Genomic DNA, 21,952 nt, shown 5'->3' with positions numbered 1-21,952 from the left:
TCCATTTTGATAGTTCAACTCCATGCTGCTATACTTGGTTTAAGACAAAGTATATTTAACTTGTCAATTTAATGTTAAAATGAGGTGGTGGTCCTTGCCATGGAACATGCAGTGAGGCCTCTTTGAGATGTCTCACAGATTGTACCATAGTCAGAACAAATTCCATCCATGCCAGAGAGCATGTTTCAACACGCAGCAGCACCTCACTAAACAGGCAATGGAGGAGCCATGAATCTTAGTATCTCAGACCCTTGCTTTTATAACTGAAATCCTATTTCAAAACCAGTTCTTAGGTACAAATAATCCTCTGGTTAATGAAGGACACTCTGGCTAACAGAATTCTAAACACAACAAGAACAATATTTTCTTTATGGTGTTCCTGAAGGAGAACCACCATCATAAATAAATCTTGTCTCCTTCTGTTCCACAGTGGAATCACACAGATAGGAGGTACCCATCTTCTCATCCATACTGATAGCATCCAATAGGAGAAAATCCAGATGCTCGACTTTCTGATGCAAGCAGAAGAGAGAGATTACCATTCTCTCAACATAGTGTGGTTCATCCTTCACTGAAGTCCTCCCTGAGAATGCTCCAAAGACACTGTCTACCTTCTGCACAGACCAAATATTTCTATTTACAGCAACTGTTATCTCAATTACCTCCATTGCTGAAGCTATTTGTTCGGTGTCTTGTGAATATACTGTGTAGGACAGAGTTGTTCCTCCACTGGACAGTCTTGAGATGTGGCAGGAATAGGTTGAACATTTCACCGTCTGCTAAAGACCCAGATGCTAAAGACCCGCATCACATTCTTTAATGAGAGAGAAAATGCCCAAGATTTGCCACCGTACCTCCGAGAGCAGCAGGTTCTTGCTGATAAAACTCTTTAAGTGTGCCTGTCCTGGCCATTGAACTCAAAGTCTCTGACTTTCTTTTGTGATGGCAAGTTTTATTCTGCTTCATGCTTTGGTTAAAATGCTCATAAGATTCAGAGAAGGGTTGGATATGTGGGCAGGCTCCCCTAGTATACTCCATTTGGAGAGCAAAGATAGAGGCATAATGGGAGTGGACTTTGAAGCTCCATCTGTTATGAGCTCCATCAACTCTGCTACTGAAAGTCATCCATTTTAAGGAATTTCCGATAGCCAGCCAGCTTGGGTCTTTTAAACTGCTCTTGTATTGCACTCCAGCAAATGGCAGCACGTTGCTGACTTGTGCAGTGACTGATGTTTGATATCTTTTATAGGTTACATAAACTAGGGTGTCAACAGAACATGAATTTTTTGGTTTAATTTATAACCTGACCTCTCCAACAAAAGCATGCTCATTAATGAATTTAAAAGCTTGTAATGACATTGGATTTAATGTACAGATAATTATCTGGGGAAATCCAGTCATCGACAGCTGGCAAATAGGCTTCCAGTTCTTCAGCATTTGTGCTGGCACTTTAAGACCTCCCCCACTCCATTGCTGGAGTTGGGGAGGGGGAGAATGGGTGGTCCATTGCAAACAATCGAAAGCTTCCTTGATTGCAGAAACCCAGTCTTTGCTCTGATTAACAACAAAGGCCCTCCCTTCTTGATTCTGGGTTGGACTAGGCACTGCTGTTCTGTTCTCTGTGGAAGAAAACAAGATAAAAGATGCAGATGGTACACCGCTCTCTCAGCCCTTGCGCTATCTAAAACAGGATTCCATGTCGCTTTCGTGGCTGTGCTGGAATCACAGAGGACAGAGGACCAGCAAAGGAAGGGGACATTTTGGTAACATCATGCTCTCTTCAGAGGAAAGACAGCACCTGCAATGGCAAGTAAGAGCTTTGCTTTTGGTTTCTGTCTCTCTCCAGAGTGCTGGGGAGATGACCCAGCTCCATTATTCTATTCCCGAGGAGCTTGCTCCTGGGGCCTTTGTGGGGGATGTGGCTAAAGATTTGGGTCTGGAGGCTCCCCAGGTGGTCTCCCGACAGCTGCAGATCATGGCTGGCTCTGCTGAAAAGTACTTCGAAGCGAAGGCTCAGAGCGGTCTCTTGGTAGTGAAAGAGCGGCTGGACCGAGAGCAGCTTTGCGGGCCCATGTTGCACTGTCTGTTGTATCTGGAGCTCATGCTTGTAAACCCAACAGCCTCCCACCGTGTGGAAGTAGAGATCCTGGATGTGAATGACAATGATCCTGTTTTCCTTACCACTCTCACCCATTTGGAGATTGCAGAGTCTGCAATGCCAGGGGCCCGCTTCCCCCTGGAGAGTGCGGAAGATTTAGACATTGGTACGAATTCAATTAGCACCTACCATTTGAATCCACGTGGACAATTCAGCCTGAACATCAAGTCTAATAAAGGCAGCAGCAAACCTGAACTGATTTTAGAGAAGGCACTGGATAGAGAGCAACAGCAGCTTCACCATTTGGTGCTGACAGCCCTGGATGGAGGAGTTCCTGCGAAATCTGGAACTACTAAGATTGTAGTGTCAGTTATAGATGCCAATGACAACCCACCTGTCTTTAATCAGTCAGTGTACAAAGTTAGCCTACTAGAAAATGCCCCTGTGGGAGCACTGGTGGTACATTTGTATGCTACAGACAAGGATGAAGGTCCAAATGGGAAAGTTTCTTATTCCTTCAGCAGCCACACTCCACAGAAGGTCAAGAGAATTTTCAGCCTTGGTGAAGAAACCGGGGAGATAAGAGTCATGGGAAGCGTGGACTATGAAGATGAAACTTCTTATGAAATCGATGTGAGAGCCAGAGACCAAGGATCGCCTTCCATGGATACACACTGCAACATCTTAGTGGAGATAGCAGATGTGAATGATAATGCACCACTAATTAGGTTTACTTCCCTCACTACTACCATACCAGAAGATGCTCCTCCGGGTACCACAGCAGGACTCTTCAGAGTCAGTGATGGTGATTCTGGGCAAAATGGGGAAGTACAGCTTCATCTTCCTGCAGACATCCCCTTCCAGATTGTACCTTCTTTTAAGAACCACTATTCTTTGATCACTCGTGGCCCTCTGGATCGGGAGGAATTTTCACAGTATAAGGTTACAATCACAGCCACAGATGCTGGTTCTCCACCTCTTTCAAGCCAGAGCAATTTCCTTGTAAACATATCTGATCTTAATGATAACCCACCGCGCTTCTCACAGTCGGCATACCAGACCCTTGTACCCGAGAACAACCCTCTAGGGATGCCAGTCATTTCTGTATCTGCCTTTGACCCTGATCTGGGCCAGAACTCACAGCTTTCTTACTTTTTGGTGGACCACTTTATAAATGGAATGCCCATTTCCTCCTACGTCTATGTCATGGACAATGGCACCATCTACAGTGGCTGTTCATTTGACTATGAACAAACCCAACAACTGGTTTTCCAGATCCAAGCTAAGGACAGCGGTAACCCTCCCCTTAGCACCAATGTGACTATCTACATCTTCATCATAGACCAGAATGATAATACTCCTCTTATTATCTACCCTGTGACCAAGAAGGGGGTCCTTGTCCAGCAGCCAGTACCTTTTTCTGCACAAGAAGGTTACTTAGTAACCAAAGTCACAGCTGTGGATGCAGATTCTGGACAGAATGCATGGGTTTCTTATAAGCTGCAACAAGCCACAGACCGAAAGCTTTTCAAAATCTCAGCATATACCGGAGAGATCCGAACTCTCCGAGCTCTTCTGGAACAAGATGCCCTTTCCCAAGAGCTTGTTGTTGAAGTCTTGGATAATGGGATACCACCCCTGTCTGCCACAGTCACTCTGATTCTTAATCTAGAGCCTGAGCATGAATTGGTCATGGAAGATCTCAGAAAGTCCAGCATGGAACAGGATGGTCTGTCCCACCTGACTTTGCATCTCATTATTGCTCTGATCATAATCTCAGCACTTTCTACTTTGGCTTTTATATTTTTAGCTGTGAAATGTCTTAAAAGACTGAGAGCACGACACTCAGCTGTTGCTTGGAACAGTGACCTGAAGGGAAGAAACCCCATGCCATTGGAAGGACAATTTGACACTTTTTCAATACACTTGAGCCCAGAGGAAAAAATTGAGTTTCCTACAGCATTCATTGGGGGAGATATTGTTTCTCCTTTAACTCTCCTGAGACCTGGTCAGACTCGCTTTTCAGAAGGGAGAAACTTCAGGATTGCAAATCCAGTTACTCAACAGGATATCAACAACACAGATACTCTTCTGGCCAGCAGTCTTTCCCAAGAGCTAAATGAGGTGAGACATAAAATACGATTCTGTAAGCACTTAATGTAGCACTCTTTGATGCCAGCTCTGGTGATGGCAGTGGTGGCCATATTACGCAGGTTTTGTATTAAGGTGTTGAGATCTTGGACAATTAGATCTTGGACACTGTCTGCCACAGACTCCCTTATGCTAATCTAGAGTGTGAGTTGGCTGTTGCAGATCTCAGAAAGTTCAGTGTGGAACAAGATGGGCTATCCCACCAAACTTTACATCTCATTAGTACTTGTCAACTGAACACACTTTTTATTTATTTATTTATTTATTTGTTACATTTTTATACCGCCCAATAGCGGAAGCTCCCTGGGCAGTTTGGGGATTTGAGATTCTGCAAGGAAATATATTGTCCCTTTACAAATATTTTCAAAGAAGCTCAGAAAGACTAACCATGCCCCCTAAAGATTTGACGAGAAGTCATGCTTTTAAACTACTGGGACATAGATTTTAGGCTAAATATCAGCAAATAGTTTCTAGCTATAAAAGTAGTTCAGCAGATGAAAAATTTTCTAAGGGAGTTTGAAGAATCTTTGTCCTTTTCGAAAGCAGGGGGGATGAAGGGGGAAGGAAACAGGGTGAACAGGCATCCCTCAGGACAGCTTCAAGGATGGGACACCCTATCTTAGGAAAAAGGGCCCACTTAATGAGTCCGCTGCAGTTCTATGGTTTTGTTTGTGGATGTCATATTATCACCCAAAGAAAAAAATGTAGGCTGTTTCTATCAATTCAGTTAGTATAAATAATCTGGTTCTTGTAAACTGCCCTTTCTCCTTTTGTACCATAGCCTAAAATTGCTGCATTTGTGGATTTTTACTGAGCAAATCCATACCACTGTCTTTCAATTACAATGAATCTACTCAGAAATATGGCTGCATTAACTATTATTTTCTAATTTTGGAGAGCCCAATGAATGGAACTGGGTGGCTTTAGGCAATTTTGAAGCTTATGCATTCTTGCATGGTGTGGTAGATATTGCTTTACGTTCATTTAGGCATAAACATTCTGAAACGGCTTGTTTTATTTATTTATGTATTTATTTGCAACATTTGTAACAAATTCCGGGGCATTTTTGCCTTCATAGTGCCTAAGATTTTATATATATTGAAGATCTTTGCCAAATGTTAGAGCACACTCTGTGAGAGTTCCTCCTTATCTTTCCTATTTTGCACTATAACAAATACCTTTTTCATAGCAAGTGAAAAATCAGGCCAGTTATTAGCCAGAGAGACTACGGTTCTGTTTTCCCTGCAGCTGAGAGTTTGTCTTTTGTTCATATGAGATAGAAGGAATCTAGCTAATGTGAACAATGAGGATTTGTACAGTTCATGCTTCCTGGACGTGCTGTTTCCTTGAGAACAAGACTCTGAGCTGCTAAACTTAGCTGCCAAAACCTGTGACGAACCAGTCTCCTGAATAGTTACATTTAGGGGTGAAGGATGGGGCTGATCAGTGCTGCCATCTCAACCTTGCATGTTATTGCAGCTTTAAGAGTGTAGGTGGAGTTGTCACCGGTGGAGAGTGGATGGAACTGTCATCTAGTCAGGTGTTAATCCCAAAAATTGGGGGGGGGGGGTGTTTCTGCTCTTTCTGCCTTGACTTCCCTCCTCGTCGCCATGGCTGTAACTCAGCATTCCTCCCCCAATCCACCCCCTCAGCTCTCTGACTAACACTCTGTTGCTGCAGCTAGGCAAGCTCAAAGCTACTTAAATTCATTTGGAAGGAAATACCGAGGGGTTTTAAAAACAGCACTCATCCAGCTCCTGGAACCTTCTGATCACTGGAAAAGACCACAAAGACTCCTTCTGGAAGAGGACTTTTTTGAAATGGAGCCACACTTGTCCTCGCAACCCTCTTTCAAATGGCAAGTACAGGGTTTGTTTTTGCTGTTGGACTGGGCGTTGGTTACAGGACAGATCCACTATTCCATGGTGGAGGAATCGGAGCTGGGGACGATGGTGGGGAAGGTGGCCCAAGACCTGGGCTTTACACTGGCAGATCTTTCAAGTCGCAGGCTGCAGCTGGGCTCCGAGGAGAGCAAGAGGTACTTTGCACTTAACCTGGCCAGTGGCACTCTGATAGTGAATGAAAAGATAGATCGAGAGACCCTGTGTGGAGCAAGTGCAGTGTGCCTACTGCCAGTTCAAGTAGTTATAGAAAACCCCTTGGAACTCTTTCACTTGGAAGTGGAGATTCTGGACTTAAATGACAATGCACCCAATTTCATCACTCCCTGGCTTGTATTGAGGATAGCAGAGTCTTCCACCACAGGGTCACGTTTCCCACTGGAGAGTGCACATGATACAGATGTGGGCACCAATGCAGTCAGTGCCTACCGACTTAGTCCCAACCCCCATTTCTCACTTAATGTAAAGAATGTGAAGGATGGCAAGCTTTTACCTGAGCTAGTGCTAGAGCACCCTTTGGACAGAGAGCAACAATCAGAACACCAGCTCATACTGACTGCTTGTGATGGGGGGGATCCTGTCCTGTCAGGAACAGCTCAGATCACCATTGTGGTCCTTGATAATAATGACAATGAGCCTGCGTTTGATCTTCCTGTGTACAAGATCAGCTTTTTGGAGAACATGCCCATTGGCTCTTTGCTTTTCAAACTCAATGCAACTGACCCCGATGCAGGTTCTAATGGAGAAATACAGTATTCCTTTGGAATCCACACATCTGATTCCATACAGAAGCTGTTTGGTTTGGATCCCCACACAGGTGAGATCCATGTCCAAGGGGTTGTGGATTTTGAAGAATCCCATTTTTATGAACTTCATGTGAGGGCCAGAGACAAGGGCATTCCGCAAATGGAAGGCCACTGTGTTATTCAAGTGGAAGTGGAAGATGAGAATGATCATCCCCCAGAGGTTCTACTTACCTCCTTAGTAAACCCAGTGCCAGAAAATACCCCTCTAGAAACAGTGGTTGGGCTTTTCAATGTACGAGACCAAGATTCAGGTGCCAATGGAAAAGTGAACTTACAAATATCACCAAACTTGCCCTTTAAAATTAAATCATTTGAAAACCACTATTCCTTGCTTACACGTGAGAAGCTGGACAGAGAAACAGTCTCTCAATATATCATCAAGCTTACTGCCCAAGACTCGGGGTCCCCACCTCTAAGCACAGATGTCACTGTTTTGTTGAACATCTCAGATGTTAATGACAATGCCCCATCCTTCTCTCAGCATTTCTACAACTCCTTCTTGAAGGAGAATAACCCACCTGGCTCTCTGCTGTGCACGGTGGCTGCCTCTGATCCGGATGAAGGTGACAATTCCCGGCTAACTTACTCAGTGGTGGGAAGTCAGATCCACAATGCCCCTGTCTCTTCTTTTGTTTACATCAACCCAGATAATGGGAACATCTATGCCCAGCACTCTTTTGACTATGAGATGCTTCAAGTACTGCAAATTCCTGTTGTTGTGCAGGATGCCGGGTCACCCCAACTGAGCTCCAGTGTCATTGTCTACCTTTTCATACTGGATCAGAATGATAATGCCCCTGTTGTTTTGTATCCAGTAACTGGCCAGGACTTGTCAGCATTCCAGAGGATCCCTCAGTCTGCACCAGCAGGCTACGTGGTCACTAAAGTCACAGCAGTGGATGCAGACTCTGGCCATAATGCCTGGCTGTCTTACACCTTGCTTCCCCAATCTACTGATCCCTCTTTGTTCCGAGTGGCTCCCTACACTGGAGAAATCTGGACTGTTCGAGACTTCCAAGAAACAGATTTCCCTGCACAGAAAGTCCTTGTCTTGGTGAAGGACAATGGAGACCCACCTTTGTCCACCACCATTGCCATCTTGGTCTCTTTGGAGGATAAAGCATCTGAAGAAAGTCCTCAGTCTCATGATTTCTTGGCGCATCCCAAAGAAAAATCTGACTTGACCCTCTATCTGATCATAGCACTGGTGGCAGTTAGCATGGTGTCCCTTGTTACGTTCATCGTCTTCTCTGCAAAATGCTTTTGCAATAAAAAATACAGAGATTCCTCTTGTTGCAGTTTGATGGATGCTCCTGCCAGGGATGTCTTCAAACAGTCCAGTCCCAAACTGCAGCTGAACTCAGATGGCACACTAAAATACATGGAGGTTACACTCAGGCCCACAGAGCCTCAGAGCCAGTGCTATAGAGCCAGCTATTCTCCAGGGTCCGACAGAAGTGATTTCACCTTTATGAGGCCTGTGGATTACCCCCAGCCATGTACTCTGACAAGGGAATTTGATTCTTTTTTATCTCATACTGATACGTTCAACCATCCCAGGCAGCAGGTGAGATGGCATTTTGTCCTTTTCCCCTCCCAAATGAATTTGCTATTGGATTGAAGGGGTGGGGAGGGACACTGGTCAGGTCTTTTAAAAATGAAGCTATGTGGATTCTTCACCATGTTGTACAGTAGTTGCCTTTTGCTAGCCTCAGCCTTGAGAGAAAGCAGGGGGTGGGGAGTCAGTGAGCAGGGGTTGGATTTGGAACAGGAACCATAAGGAAATGAGAGGCCACCTTTTTAATGTCACTGTATTTTATGTTCAATGCTTTGATAACTTTGTGGAAAGCAGTATATAAATGTGAATAATAAATAATTCAAAATTATCCTTCAGATAATGCTGGTCACAAAGTCAGTTTCACTCTCACTCTTAACATTTTTACAACTGCAAAGTTGCCTATCCTTCCAATTAAAATGTAATTAGATTTTTTTTCTCCTCTAAAAACAACAGGTATCTGAGAAAATTTGCACTAAAATTATTGATAGTTGCCCTGAGTTTTTCCATTGGAAGGGCTGGGTATACATTTTCTCAAATAAATATATCTTAAATTGTCATTAGTTCAGTAGCCCAGAAACAATTAAACAGGATGATCTGAAAGTTTAGGCTGGAATAAGGGGGAGCTATTGCTTGCTAGCTTTCATTTAACTGTGATTCCTCATAGAAAATGATAAATCGGCTCTTCTATTGTGACTATAACAGGAGGAGTCAGGCTGTGCTTTTAGAGCAAATGCCTCTTTGCAGCTAAAGCTTCTGAGGGTCCTACCGCTCGCACAGAAGCAAAACGAGAAGATTTTGGGCTTTGTTTTCCATTGTCTGCCATTTAGCCTGGTGTCTCTAGGTTAAAAACAGCAGGTTACGCGGTCCTTTTTCGCACAGTAGCAACTTCCAGACTTGGATTGGTGCGTGTGTTGCTGTCCTGGGAAGGAATCTGCTGATTGGATAAATAGGAAGGCGGTCTCAACCAATGAGCAGGAGGTTAACATTGAAGATCTGCGGCGCGTACCACTCCCCTCCACAGCTGTGTCAATCTCTCTCAAACCAAAACAATGAATGAGAGAGGTAAACACTGACCACAGACCCTTTTCCTCTCATATATTTCATATTTCTTCAAGATAGGTGGTGTGTTCTCCAGGGGTTTAAAGAGATACTGTTTGCTATAAATAGCTCCTGTTTTGCAGTTTTAGAGCTTCCTGCTATGGATTTCAGAAAGATGCTCAGAACAGAAAACTCTGCCTGGCGTTTGGGACTCGTGCATGCCTTTGCTTTCTGTCTGTTTCTGAGTGGCTGTTTTGCACAGATCCGTTACTCTGTCCCAGAAGAACTCACTCGAGGAGCCTTTGTAGGAAATGTTGCTAAGGATTTAGGAATGGATGTGACAAAGCTTGCAGCTGCCAATCTGCAAGTGCTTTCCGATTCTGATTCCCAGTATTTCTCTGTGAATGTGAACACTGGAATCATAATAATCAATGACAGAATAGACAGAGAGCAGCTCTGTGTGCAGAATCTGCGGTGTTTCTTGCATCTTAAACTTGCTATTGAAAACCCAGTGGAGTTCTATCGCATTGAAGTGGAGATTCTGGATATCAATGACAACGCTCCTGTATTCTCAAGTAGCACAATAGCTCTGCAAATCTATGAACTGGCTGCACTGGGTGCCCGTTTCCCTATCCCACATGCACAGGATCCAGATGTCGGAACAAACACTTTGCAGACTTATCACCTCAGCGCCAATGACAACTTCAACCTCAATGTGAAGGCACGCACCGATGGCACCAAATTCCCAGAGCTAGTTCTGGAGAAAGCACTGGACAGGGAGCACATGGCTGTCCACTACTTGGTTCTTACAGCTGAGGATGGTGGCACCCAACCCAGATCTAGTTCTATCCGAATCGCTGTTCATGTTCTGGATGCCAATGATAATCATCCCGTTTTTGACAAGCCCACTTACTACACCCGCTTGGTGGAAAACTCTCCTCCAGGAACCCTCGTGATTAAACTGAATGCAACAGACTTGGATGAAGGGTCTAATGGACAGATACAGTATTCTCTCAGCAGCCATAACTCTGAAGCCTTGTGCAGAATATTTGCTATTGATGACATCACAGGAGAGATTCGTGTTCAAGGCAGCCTGGATTTTGAAAAGGCCAATGTGTATGAGATTGAAGTGGAGGCTAAGGACATGGGCTCGCCTACTATGGAGGAGCATTGCAGTGTGATGGTAGAAGTGACGGACGTCAATGATAATGCCCCCGAAGTCATTCTCACCTCTTTCTCCAGTTCCATGAGTGAAGATGCACCTCCTGGTACTGTGGTTGCTGTGATACACGTCAAAGACAGAGACTCTGGTGATCAAGGCAAAGTCCAGTGTGATCTGCCCAGAAACCTTCCTTTCAAACTTCGAAAAGACTTTGAGCACCAGTACTCTTTGCTCACCAGTGAACAGCTAGATCGTGAGAGCACTCCTCAGTACAATGTCACCATCTATGCCTTTGACTTAGGAAGTCCACCTCTCTCCCAACACACATCTTTCTCCATCACTCTGGCAGATGTCAATGACAACCCACCTCAATTTGACAGATCATTTTATGAAGCCATCCTAGAAGAAAATAATCCAGTAGGGGTGGTTCTTCTTGCCATTTCTGCAACAGATGCAGATAAGGACCAGAATTCCCGTCTGTCTTATTCTGTTTTGCCCAGTCCTGGACAAGAACTGGTGGAGGATCCCATTTCTTACATCTCTATCAACCCAACAAATGGTGAAGTATTTGCAGAGAGTCCTTTTGATTATGAGCATACCAATCATTTTCAGTTCCAAGTGGAAGCATGTGATGGTGGCTACCCTCCTCTCTGCAACAGGATCATGGTGTATATCTATCTACTAGACCAGAATGACAATGCACCTTGGATTCGGTTTCCCTTTACTGGGAAAGACTCAATTGTACATTTCAGGATTCCACGATCTACTACAGCCAATGCCTTAATCACAAAAATTATGGCAGTAGACTTGGACTCTGGACGAAATGCATGGCTTTCTTACCATTTAGAACAAGCCACAGACCCCAGTCTTTTCAGCATGGCCCTCCGCAGTGGGGAGGTGAGGACTATGCGAGCAATACAGGATCTAGACAATCCAGCTCAGGAGCTTGTCATGGTTGTCAAAGACTCAGGAGAGCCTTCCATGTCCACCTCAGTCACCGTGATTGTGCTCCTGGAGGAAAGCAGTCCTGAAGCCTTTCTGGGGTTAACTACGCACTCAGTGGAAAGTGAGGGACCTCCCACATTGACTGTATATCTTATCATCTCCTTGGCAGCAATTTCCACTATCTCATTGATTGCTTTGGTGGCCCTGGGAGTTCGGTGCCTCCGCCGTGATGCACGTGCAACAACTACCATCTTTGGATGCTGTGGAAGTAAAGCTGGTGGACTTGAGGATGCCCCAGATCACATGATGGGACATTACCATTACCAGCTGAGCCCTGAAGATGCCATGATTGGAGTACAAGTGGCTACTTCAGGACCCCCTGCCCGGGGATACAGATCCTGTTTTTCTCCTGTCTCGGATATCAGTGAATTTGTATTCATGAAACCTAATTTGACTCTTAGGACAGCCTCTTGCAGCAATCTAACTGAGCCCAGCTTCTTTAGCAAGGTGAGAGCATTCCATTTTGGCTTCAGCTCTGGAACCCCTACACATATTTTGTGTGGGTTTCCCAGCACCTAGGAAAAATGGGGGGGGGGAATCAATGCAGATTCTAATGCATAGGCTGTGTTATATTACACCCGCCTTCTCTAAAACCCTCTGGAATTGTTTATCTAATGCTTACCTTCCTTCCTTCCTTTTTCTTTTTGGAATTAGGGAAGTGGCAGGATGGTATATTTTCCTCCTCCCCCTCCCCCCCCCCCACCCCCAAGTTACCGCTCTCCCTGCCTCTGTACTGCATCTTTGATTTCAGCATTTTCTTCAAGACAGTCTGGGGAGCTCTTTTGGCTGATGGTTCCCTTGGGCTGGTCCTCCAAATCTCTCTTCTATGCTGGGAGAGGAGGAAGGGGGGAGGGACAAGCGGCTGTGGAGTTCGGAGGGGGGCAATTGGTGTGTATTTTGAGAAGGGGCTTCACTGCTGCTGCCGCTGAGGAGGGAATTGTCACTTGTCAGTATCCGTTTCACAGCCCCTTTTCTCTGCTGCTCATTTTGCCAATGAGATGCTGCTGATCCGAGTGCTTTAAAATCCATTCCCCCTCCCCCATCTCCAGCTGCAGCAAGCGTCTTCCCGCTGCACAGCCCCTCTCAGGTCATCCCGGAGCCACCAGGAGCAGACCTTTGGGGGGGAGGGACATCCGATTGCGGCGTGTGTCCAGGGGGAGCAAGCCACACACCCCCTTGGGGCTGGACGGCAACTGGAAACAGCAATCCTTTTGAGCAAAGCAGCCGGGGATGGATGGCAGACAGAATGTGCAATGGCAGCTGCTGGTGCTTTTTGCTTCCGTCTTTTCCCTGCCAGAGCTCATCCCCGCACAGATTCGCTACTCAGTCCTAGAGGACCGGGATCCAGGCTCTTACGTGGGGAATGTTGCCAAGGACCTGGGAGTGGATGTGAGGAGCTTGTCTGCTCGTCGCTTGCAGCTGGTCAGTGAGGGAATGCGCCACTACTTCCAAGTGAACCTGGCAGACGGCATGTTACTTGTCAATGAGAGGCTGGATCGGGAAGCGCTGTGCAGTTCCAGCCCCATGTGCGCTTTCCCTCTTCAACTGGTGCTGGAGAACCCCCTGCAACTTAACCGGGTGGAGGTGGAGATACTGGACGTGAATGACAATGCCCCCAAGTTCCCAAAGGACACTATTTCTTTAGACATCACCGAGGTGGCCAACCCAGGAACTCGATTACGACTGGAAGCTGCAGAAGACCCAGACACAGGTTCCAACTCTATTGCAACCTATGAGCTCAGCCCAAGTGAACATTTTGCCCTGAGCATCCACGTCAGGGGGGATGGAGTCAAAATGCCTGAAATTGTACTGGAGAAGCTCCTGGACAGGGAAAAAGCAGCTGTCCATCATTTAATCCTGACAGCCCTGGACAGTGGAAATCCTGTCCAGTCTGGCACTGCTCAGGTAACAGTCCATGTCCTGGATGCAAATGACAACCCCCCTGTGTGTGAGCCACCCGTATCAAAGGTTTATTTGGAAGAAAACATCCAGGTGGGCACTGTTGTAACAAAACTCAATGTTACTGACTTAGATGAAGGTCCCAATGGAGAAGTTGAATATTTCTTCAAACCCAGCAACAGTGCACCTGTGAAGCTCCTTGACCTATTTAGCTTGGACCCTCAAACAGGGGAGATCAGGACCAAAGCTCTTCTGGATTATGAAGAAGCAAGCGCATATGAGATTGCCATCTACATTAAAGACAAGGGATCCCCTGCCATGGAGGGTCACTGTAATATAAGAGTGGAACTTGTTGATGTCAATGACAACAGCCCAGAGATTATGTTGACTTCTCTCTCCAGCCCAGTACAAGAAGATGCACCCACAGGGACAGTCATTGCATTCATCCAGGCAAAGGACAATGATTCTGAGGAAAATGCACACGTACACTTGGAGATTACAAGGCACATCCCATTTAAACTGGTGTCTTCCTTTAAAGGGCATTTTTCACTAGTTACCAGTGCCCCCCTGGATCGAGAGAAGGCTGCTGGATATAATATCACAATTAAAGCAACTGATTCTGGAATGCCTCAAAGATCCACACAGAAAAACATTTTAATTCAAATCTCCGATGTCAATGACAATGCACCCACCTTCTCCATCCCTTCCTACACAGCCCACGTGGAGGAAAATGTATCTCCAGGGACTCTAGTCTTTTCCCTGTCAGCCTCTGACCCAGACGTAGGTGTCAACTCCAAGCTGTCTTATTCCATTGTGGACAACGGAAATCATGGCCTGCCCATCTCAACCTATTTCCACATTAACCAAGAGAATGGCAGTATTTACACATCCAGGGTTCTTGACTATGAGCAAGAGAAGGTCTTCCAAGTTGCAGTGGAGGTGAAGGATTCGGGTTTCCCACCTCTGAGCAGCACAGCAACTCTTCATTTGTTCATAGTGGATCAGAATGACAATGCCCCTGTGATTGTACACCCACAGGTTCCCAAGGGCTCTTCCTTTCACCAGTCAGTTCTACTCCCAGTGGATCCTGGACACCTGGTGACTAAGGTGGTGGCTGTGGATGCTGACAGTGGCCACAATGCATGGCTTTCATACAGTTTGCTTCAGGAGCCTAATGAGCCCACTGCTTTCAAAGTGGAGCGCCACTCAGGAGAGATCCGGGTTACCCGGGCACTAAGGGAGCCTGGGGTTTCCCACAGGTTGGTGGTAGAGGTGAGAGACAACGGGGTGCCATCTCTCTCAGCTTCATTGGTTCTCGTGATCTCCTCGGAAGATAACGCTGTGCAAGATTTTTCCAAGTCTCTGGACCGTCTCCCAAAATCACCTTCCAGAGCCCCCAATTTAACACTCTACCTTATCATCTCTCTTGTGGCCATCTCTCTGGTGTCTTGTGTAATGTTGATTGTTGTAGGAGCCAGATGTTTCAAGTCTGGCCTCTGTGTTCCCAGCTGGTTCATAGCTCGCTGCTGCAGTAGGAGGACAGACAGGAAATCCACCATAAGTTTCAGTGGGCGCCCAAATCCGGAAGGTTTTATCAGATACATTGAAGTGGGTGGAGCTGGAGCTCAGCACTACAAGTCTTGTCTCTCTCCAATGTCTGAACAGGGAGATTTCTTTTTTGTTAAACCTTTCAGTCATTCCACTACGGCAGAAAGCATTCTTGCCTTTGAGCAGGCAGGCAGTGTTTTGCAGAGTCCCTCTGATGGGGTAAGATACACAAAAACGATGCCTGAAAAGTTGTTTGCAGTCCATATTTAATAAGAGCTCCACCATGAACTTCTACCTGCTAGTTGTATAATGAGGGAAGATGGGAGAATTGTGATCCCCCTTCAGTTTGAGGAGATTCTGGTTTTTATAAAGTGAATGTGTGGCTGTCATTTGTCTTCATATCATTCCCTGTTCAATGCTTTTCCTCCTCAGAGTCCTCTGTGGTGAATTGGGGACAACAATGCAAATGTATTGATTGGTAACTTGATTGGACTGCCCAACACATTGTGCTGTTTGGGGTGAAACCTGGGTAGCTGTTGCTGCTTCCTGATTAAGCTTTTTAAAACCTGCTTAATAGACTGATGATGATGATGATGCCTTCATCATAGTGCTTTAAAGAATAAGAAAAGCAAAATATGTGCCCTTGCCCCAAGAAGCTAACAATCTAAATTTAGACAGGGAGCAGCAGGTGAATTTCATGAAGAATGGATGAGAGCAGATGTAGTTACAAATGAGGTCTGTCCAGGCCTCCTCCTGTATGCATACTGAAAACATTTGAGTGAGAAGTCTAGCTAGACTTGGACTCTGACTTAATTCCAATTGGAAAAAAGAGCTAGAGGATAAACCAAGGGCTTGAGCGGAGAAATGGCCTTTGAGGTGGGGTTCAAAGGAAGAGGGTGAGGTGGCACAGTTTTGATGTATATGTTGCTTTGTTTACTGGTTGTGGTATCAGCAAGTCCATGTGTTCCCAAATATTGTGCCTAACTTGTACACAAGAAGTTGAGATTTCCAAAAATCAAGAGGGGAGTGGGTCAAAAGGTGAGGATGACTGATCTCGTAAGAAGAGAATAAAATATCATTTGCCTAGAGGAATTCAGGAGCCAGGGCCAAAATGCCTTAAAAGATAAATCTGTAAAATGGACTCAATATCCTCAGATGGAAGCTGTGAAGACATTAATGTTGATGTTGTTTTATTAGTTTAACTGTATTTTAATCTTGACTGTATCTGGAGCTTTTTTAAAAAAAAAAACACCTTTAAATGTTCAAAATAAATAAGATAAACAAACAAACAAATGAATACAATTCTAAGGCATTGCAGTAGCACTGACAAATGAATCCCTACACAAACAGCTTTGACTAAGAGCACAACCAAATGGCTATTTTCTGTAAGTCCTATTGAAATGAATGGGAGCTTCCAAAGATCTTAGTAGTAGGTCAGGCCCTTTGATAGGAGTAGGAGGTGTCAAGACTGAATGATACTGTATATTTTGTAATAAAATGTCACATTGTGTTAATGCAAGAGCTGGGAAATAGTGAACCCATGGTGAAGGAGGCAGGTTCAGCTTATTTAAGGGGAAAAACACATAATTTGCATGTCAGCGTTGTTGTTGTTGTTTAAAAAAATGAAGCTTATTTCATTTTTGTTTCTTTGTTGCTTCTTAATTTTGTTAGAAGTATAAAGATATGTATAGAAATGCATGCAGTATTTCTGCAATACGTGACATTCTATTTGATTGCTTTACAATCCTTGTTGCATGCATATGTCACTTTGGCATAATTCTGGCTTTTGCTACCTTGTGTAGAAATCCAAATGAGTATTTTGAAGCTTTTTGAGAGTTGGCAGCAAGGCCTTCATTTTTTGGGATACTTAAATCCACATTTAGGAATTTAAAAACACAGGTGCCATTTTCTAAGCGTCAGAGAATTTGGTGGTGGTGTTTTTTTTAAAAAAAACGTTAATGACAGCTGTGGATGCTTAAAATACATTTAAATAGAAGCCTACATTTAGGTGTTTAAATTTAGAGCCCAGGTTTTGATTATTGTGGCCTCAGAATTATACAAACAACTGAGGAAGGAAGTGCATGCAATGAAGAGCTCACTGTAGGAGGTGTCTGTGCAAGTTTAGCCTGCAGAGCTATGTATATAAATATACATAAATATAATATGCATGGTCATTTTACATACACATAGATTTAGGAATATCTTTGAGTGATAGCAGTGGTATCATAGTCCACACTTTGGATATTTTAACGCTTTACTGTTTATAGACCTGTTATCAATAATTTATTCAATATTGTTTGAATCCTCTCTCTTGCTGATATACCAAAATCCCTGTGTGAGGGGACACACTGCCCCATTGTAGAAATACTGGTTGCTGGTTGTTTCCACCGTTAACTAGGAATATATGAGAGTTTTGTCATTGGTTTTAATAGTATGTAGATTGCACCTTTATGCCGAGATTTCAACCACAAGTTTATCTCACTGCGTTAAAGGAAAGACTTTTTTTAAAAAATTATAAAATGGTAGGGGTGTACATCTTCCCACTGTTATTTTATTACTGAAGGATTAATGAAGAAAATTGCTAGAAAATTTGGACATTTCCGCTGCATATGAATAGTGGCATGTTTTTCAGCTGTATTCACAAAGAGCCATTCAAACATGGTGTTCATAGTGGTGTTTAATGTACTTTATTTACAAAATGTCCATTGTTCTAATACTGCAACAGTGTGGGTGGAAAGTAATACATGGTTCAGTCTAGTCAGATATAGTACTACTGTGTGTCTTCTGTTGTGCCTGCTAAATATATATATATATTGTTGTAGGAAATGGAATGTTTAATCCCAGTGGGTGAAAAAAATTGCAAAGCTCCAAAGACACACATCTAGCAAAAGATTAAAGCAAACGGAGGACATTATCAAAGGCCTGTTTAAGAAAAGATTATAAATTAGGAGATTCTATTAGCATTTCAGATGTTGGCACACAGTAGATCTCTCTCAGTAACAATTAATTCTGCTTCCCCCACTCAGCTCATTATTCCTGATATTCTGGTGTTCTCAGGTTTAAATGATGCCCCTTCAAGTTTATTTCAGGCTTCATTTTTTTCATGGAATTGTTTCTGATGTCTTCTGGAAGAATAGAAAATTTTCTCATCATGCTATTTACCTCATGTGTGGAGGTATTTTGGAACATGTAAGAATGCTGTGTGGTTGTTGCATGCTTTACAGTAAATATTCTTTCTGGCTTGTGCGTCTGCCTTACTCTACTGCATATTTAAAACTGGCAATAATAGTGAACCAAATATGTTTACATTTAAGAAGAGAAGCATTAATCCCATCTTTGTGTTTCTTTTGCAGCAAGCACAGCCTAACACGGACTGGCGCTTCTCTCAGGCTCAGAGACCAGGAACTAGTGGGTGAGTTATTTCTGTTCTTTTCTTCTTCATGGGTGCTCCTTTATTTCAGTTATAGATTTAAGTTGTGTGCTGTGGAAATGAAGTGAATATATTGACCACTTGGGCAACAGTGGTCTTTCTCAAATATGATATGCTGGAAATATTTGGGTTTATATTCATTCAATATTTTGTTTCAGAAAGCCAGGGAAGAATTAATATATGGGTAAAGGCAGATGGGTGAGCGTCCTGAGGGAATTTTTTCTCGTAATAAAGGTTGTCCACTACCACCCATATTTATCAAACACTGGGCTGCAGTTGTCAATCTTCTATTGTAAATAAGATCATTAGATTACTTATTGACTTGGACTATATATATAAACTTCTGTCATGCTATCAGACAAAAGTAATTTAGGTTAAATTATTGTAATATTACAGGTAGAGTTACCAGTTGGCAAGGGAGGGGGGAAGTGTGCCTCTGTCATAGGTCATAGAATGAAGCTTTTCGTAGCATGGAGGTAAACACTATTGCCAGTTTATTTACTGCAGATTAAACTTTAGTTAGGAAGTGCAACTGGTCCAAAAGTTGGAAATTCTAGTGACAGGTTGGAGGAGGAACCTGTGTGATGAACACTTAGTTCAATCCTATGCATAGTTACTTGGAAGTAAGTCTGATTGAGTTCAATGACACTTACTCCCAGGTCCGTGTGTATAGGAGTACAGCCTTATCCTGGAATTCATTATCTGATGGGGACAGAGAAGTGATGTCTGAAATAGCTATGGAGAAACATAAGTTCAAATTACACTTGTACCAAAACTAATCAACACCTTGAAAGACTCTCTAATCACATCTGGCATTGACGTTGTCACCATCTGATAAAGTAGGGCTCTGGCCTTTGAAAGATTCTGCCATATCAAATGTGTCAGCTTTTAAAGCTGCCACAGGACTCTTTGTCATGTTTCCAACTACATGCCTGCTTTTCTGAAAATTGCCAGCTTGTTCATCAAGGACATAAAATTCAGTATTATCCAAAAGAAATCAAATATTTACAACATGAATAGCCTTGGTATCTGCTAAGGAAAAAACCCGCAAAGAAAGAGTAATGGGTAGAACAGAAACAGGAATCTTCCAATATTTGAAGTGGTTCACGAACATGATCTCCATAGTATTTACAACAGCTTTTTAAAGAATTCAGAGAGAGCAATCCTTTGCTCCCTAGACAGTATCTGGGGGGACATAGGATTGTTTGGTTTCTGGGATCCAGGGTCGGAACCAGGGCTCTGACCCTGGAGCCCAGAAATTGCATTACCCTCCCCCTCAGCGCTGCGATTCTCTCAGCGCTGGCTGTGTCGCCATGCTCTGAAATGTTGTGCAGCTTCCTATACTCATCCCAGCTTCCTTCCCTTCTGCTCTGAACCACCACAGCTAGGTAGATGAAATCACTCATCTAGCTAAAATGCAGGGTAGCCAGAACACAGAGGTGAGGATCGCCACAGAGGTGAGGATTGCCTCCAGCCACTCTGCATTAAATACTCAGGAACCTCCAACTTCAGAGGCTGCCAGCTACCAAGATAGGATTGTACCATAATATATTGAAGATGGAGTTCCTAAGGGAAAAGTGGGCCCTTCTGATGTTTTGGCCTACAACTCTCATGATCTCTCACCATTGGCTAGGGCTGATGGGAGCTGTAGGTTAAAAAAACATCTGGAGGAACACAAGTTGCCCATCTCTGTCCTAAGATCACCTAGTGAGTTTGTGACTCAGGTGAGATTTGGTTTAGGAAAATCTTTGCTTAATGTTTAGTATTTGAGTCAGATGCTGGATTTTATATTTCCAAAAATCAGGGAATGTCACTATGTACTTCTATGTCTCAGCAATGCTTGGTGTAATCTGAAACCTACATAACACCTAGTATAACCTAATCAAAATCTCAAGTCTGGTACATCCTGCTGCACTCCCATCTTAAGACAAATGCAGATTTTTTTTCTGCTTTAACATCAAGCCAGTATTTTTTTCTCTACCCCCTCTCCCAATCCCATCTTTGCTTAACATCCAGTTTGATGAAGAATTCTGGGAACTTGAAAGCTTGCTCACAATTATATGCATTTTGATTGCTATTATTAAAGGTGTTGCCTCATCATGGATTTTGAATCTTCTCCCTTATGGACCAACAAGGCAGCCTCTGCTCCTCCTCCTCCTGCTCCTCCTCCCTTTTTACAAGTAGGGCTGCTATCTTCTCCCCCTCCAACTCCAGCGGCATTCACTAGAATCACCAGAACATTTTTTTCTTTTTTAAAGGAGCTGGTACAGCATACTGGTTAAAAGAGTAAGCCCTTGGTTCAGATCTCACCACTGCCATGAGCTCATTAGGTGGCCTAGTTTTAAGTCTCCCTGTCTGCAAACTGGGGGATAAAAATACTGACTTACCTTATGGCCTTGTTGTAAGGATTATAACCCAATAGTACATGTGAAGTGCTTTGAACAGATTTTAAAGTATTCGGTTGTCTATTGAACTTGCCAGTGCTTTGCTTGCAAACACACCAGACCCTCCTCACAGTGAATTTTAGAATTTCAGAGCAGGAGAGTAGACATAGTGGATCAAGGTGGATGCTGATGTGTGCTCATTTTGTTTAGGGGTGTGGGGTGTGCAGTGTTCATACAGGAAAGGTAGTTTGCACCAGAACTGGTTCTCTTGTTCCACCACTTTTCCTCATCCAGTTCACAAACATGCTAAATCTTGTACAGGATAGAATATGCTTGAGGGTGGATTAGGGATGCTTTAGGGTGGATTCCTGCACTGAGCAGCGGGTTGGACTCGATGGCCTTGTAGGTCCCTTCCAACTCTGCTATTCTATGATTCTGTGTAAAAGAGGCAGCTTATGGTAGAAAAGGAAGCAAATAATGCCTACATTAGAGCTGGGGTGGTTGTTGCAGCAGAGATTCTACATATTTAAAAGCTCCATGGCAACCAGAAATTCAGCAGGTGAAATATTTTTCCCTCAACTTTTCCCACTTCAGTTCAGAGTAGTCCAAGAGCAGATGTCACATTATTGAAACAATGCTTAATTATTAACTAGGGCCCTTGTCTCCAGCCTTCCATGCACTTTAAACATTAAGAAATCGGGATTTCTCCGCATTCTTGCCCAATTTTCTGCAGTTTTAGGGCCAAACTACACATTACCTTAGTTGGGTAGTTCTGCCTTAGGTGCAGGGTTACTGAGGTGTTTTTTTTTACAATTTGCCAACATGAGGCTTCCAAACTAGGCCCTAGCATGGGCAGTAGAGGGGCTTTGAGCTGGATCAGAGGGCCCACACCTGCAGTTTGCATTGCCAAAAAAGGGTCCATTTGAATGAATGGACCCTTTTTCAGTAATACAAACTGAGGCACTGGTCTCC

General features: G+C 43.9%; 2 protein-coding genes across 28 annotated transcripts in view; both read left to right on the top strand.

Annotated features, from left to right (window-relative positions):
* Nucleotides 1–21,952, top strand: part of LOC134401297 (protocadherin gamma-C5-like) — a 298,584-nt gene that overhangs the window by 253,026 nt on the left and 23,606 nt on the right. For 23 of the 27 annotated variants that reach the window (XM_063130068.1, XM_063130073.1, XM_063130072.1 and 20 more), the window contains exon 2: nt 18,520–18,578. In XM_063130068.1, the coding sequence (XP_062986138.1) occupies nt 18,520–18,578 (59 nt within the window). Of the gene's footprint in view, nt 1–5,834; nt 6,108–6,297; nt 8,524–12,617; nt 14,891–14,920; nt 15,386–18,519; nt 18,579–21,952 lie in introns of those variants that run through there. The other 4 variants (XM_063130098.1, XM_063130091.1, XM_063130090.1 and 1 more) reach the window with 4 other exon arrangements.
* Nucleotides 1,790–4,319, top strand: LOC134401300 (protocadherin gamma-C5-like). Its single transcript, XM_063130109.1, has one exon. It carries the CDS (start codon nt 1,859–1,861, stop codon nt 4,259–4,261), a length of 2,403 nt encoding a protein of 800 aa, XP_062986179.1. The 5' UTR covers nt 1,790–1,858; the 3' UTR covers nt 4,262–4,319.

This window comes from Elgaria multicarinata, chromosome 7 (genome assembly GCF_023053635.1).
Source record: "Elgaria multicarinata webbii isolate HBS135686 ecotype San Diego chromosome 7, rElgMul1.1.pri, whole genome shotgun sequence".
Taxonomy (NCBI): domain Eukaryota; kingdom Metazoa; phylum Chordata; class Lepidosauria; order Squamata; family Anguidae; genus Elgaria; species Elgaria multicarinata.
The sequence above is the reverse complement of the archived record's forward strand: the minus strand, read 5'-3'. Positions and strand labels throughout refer to the sequence as shown.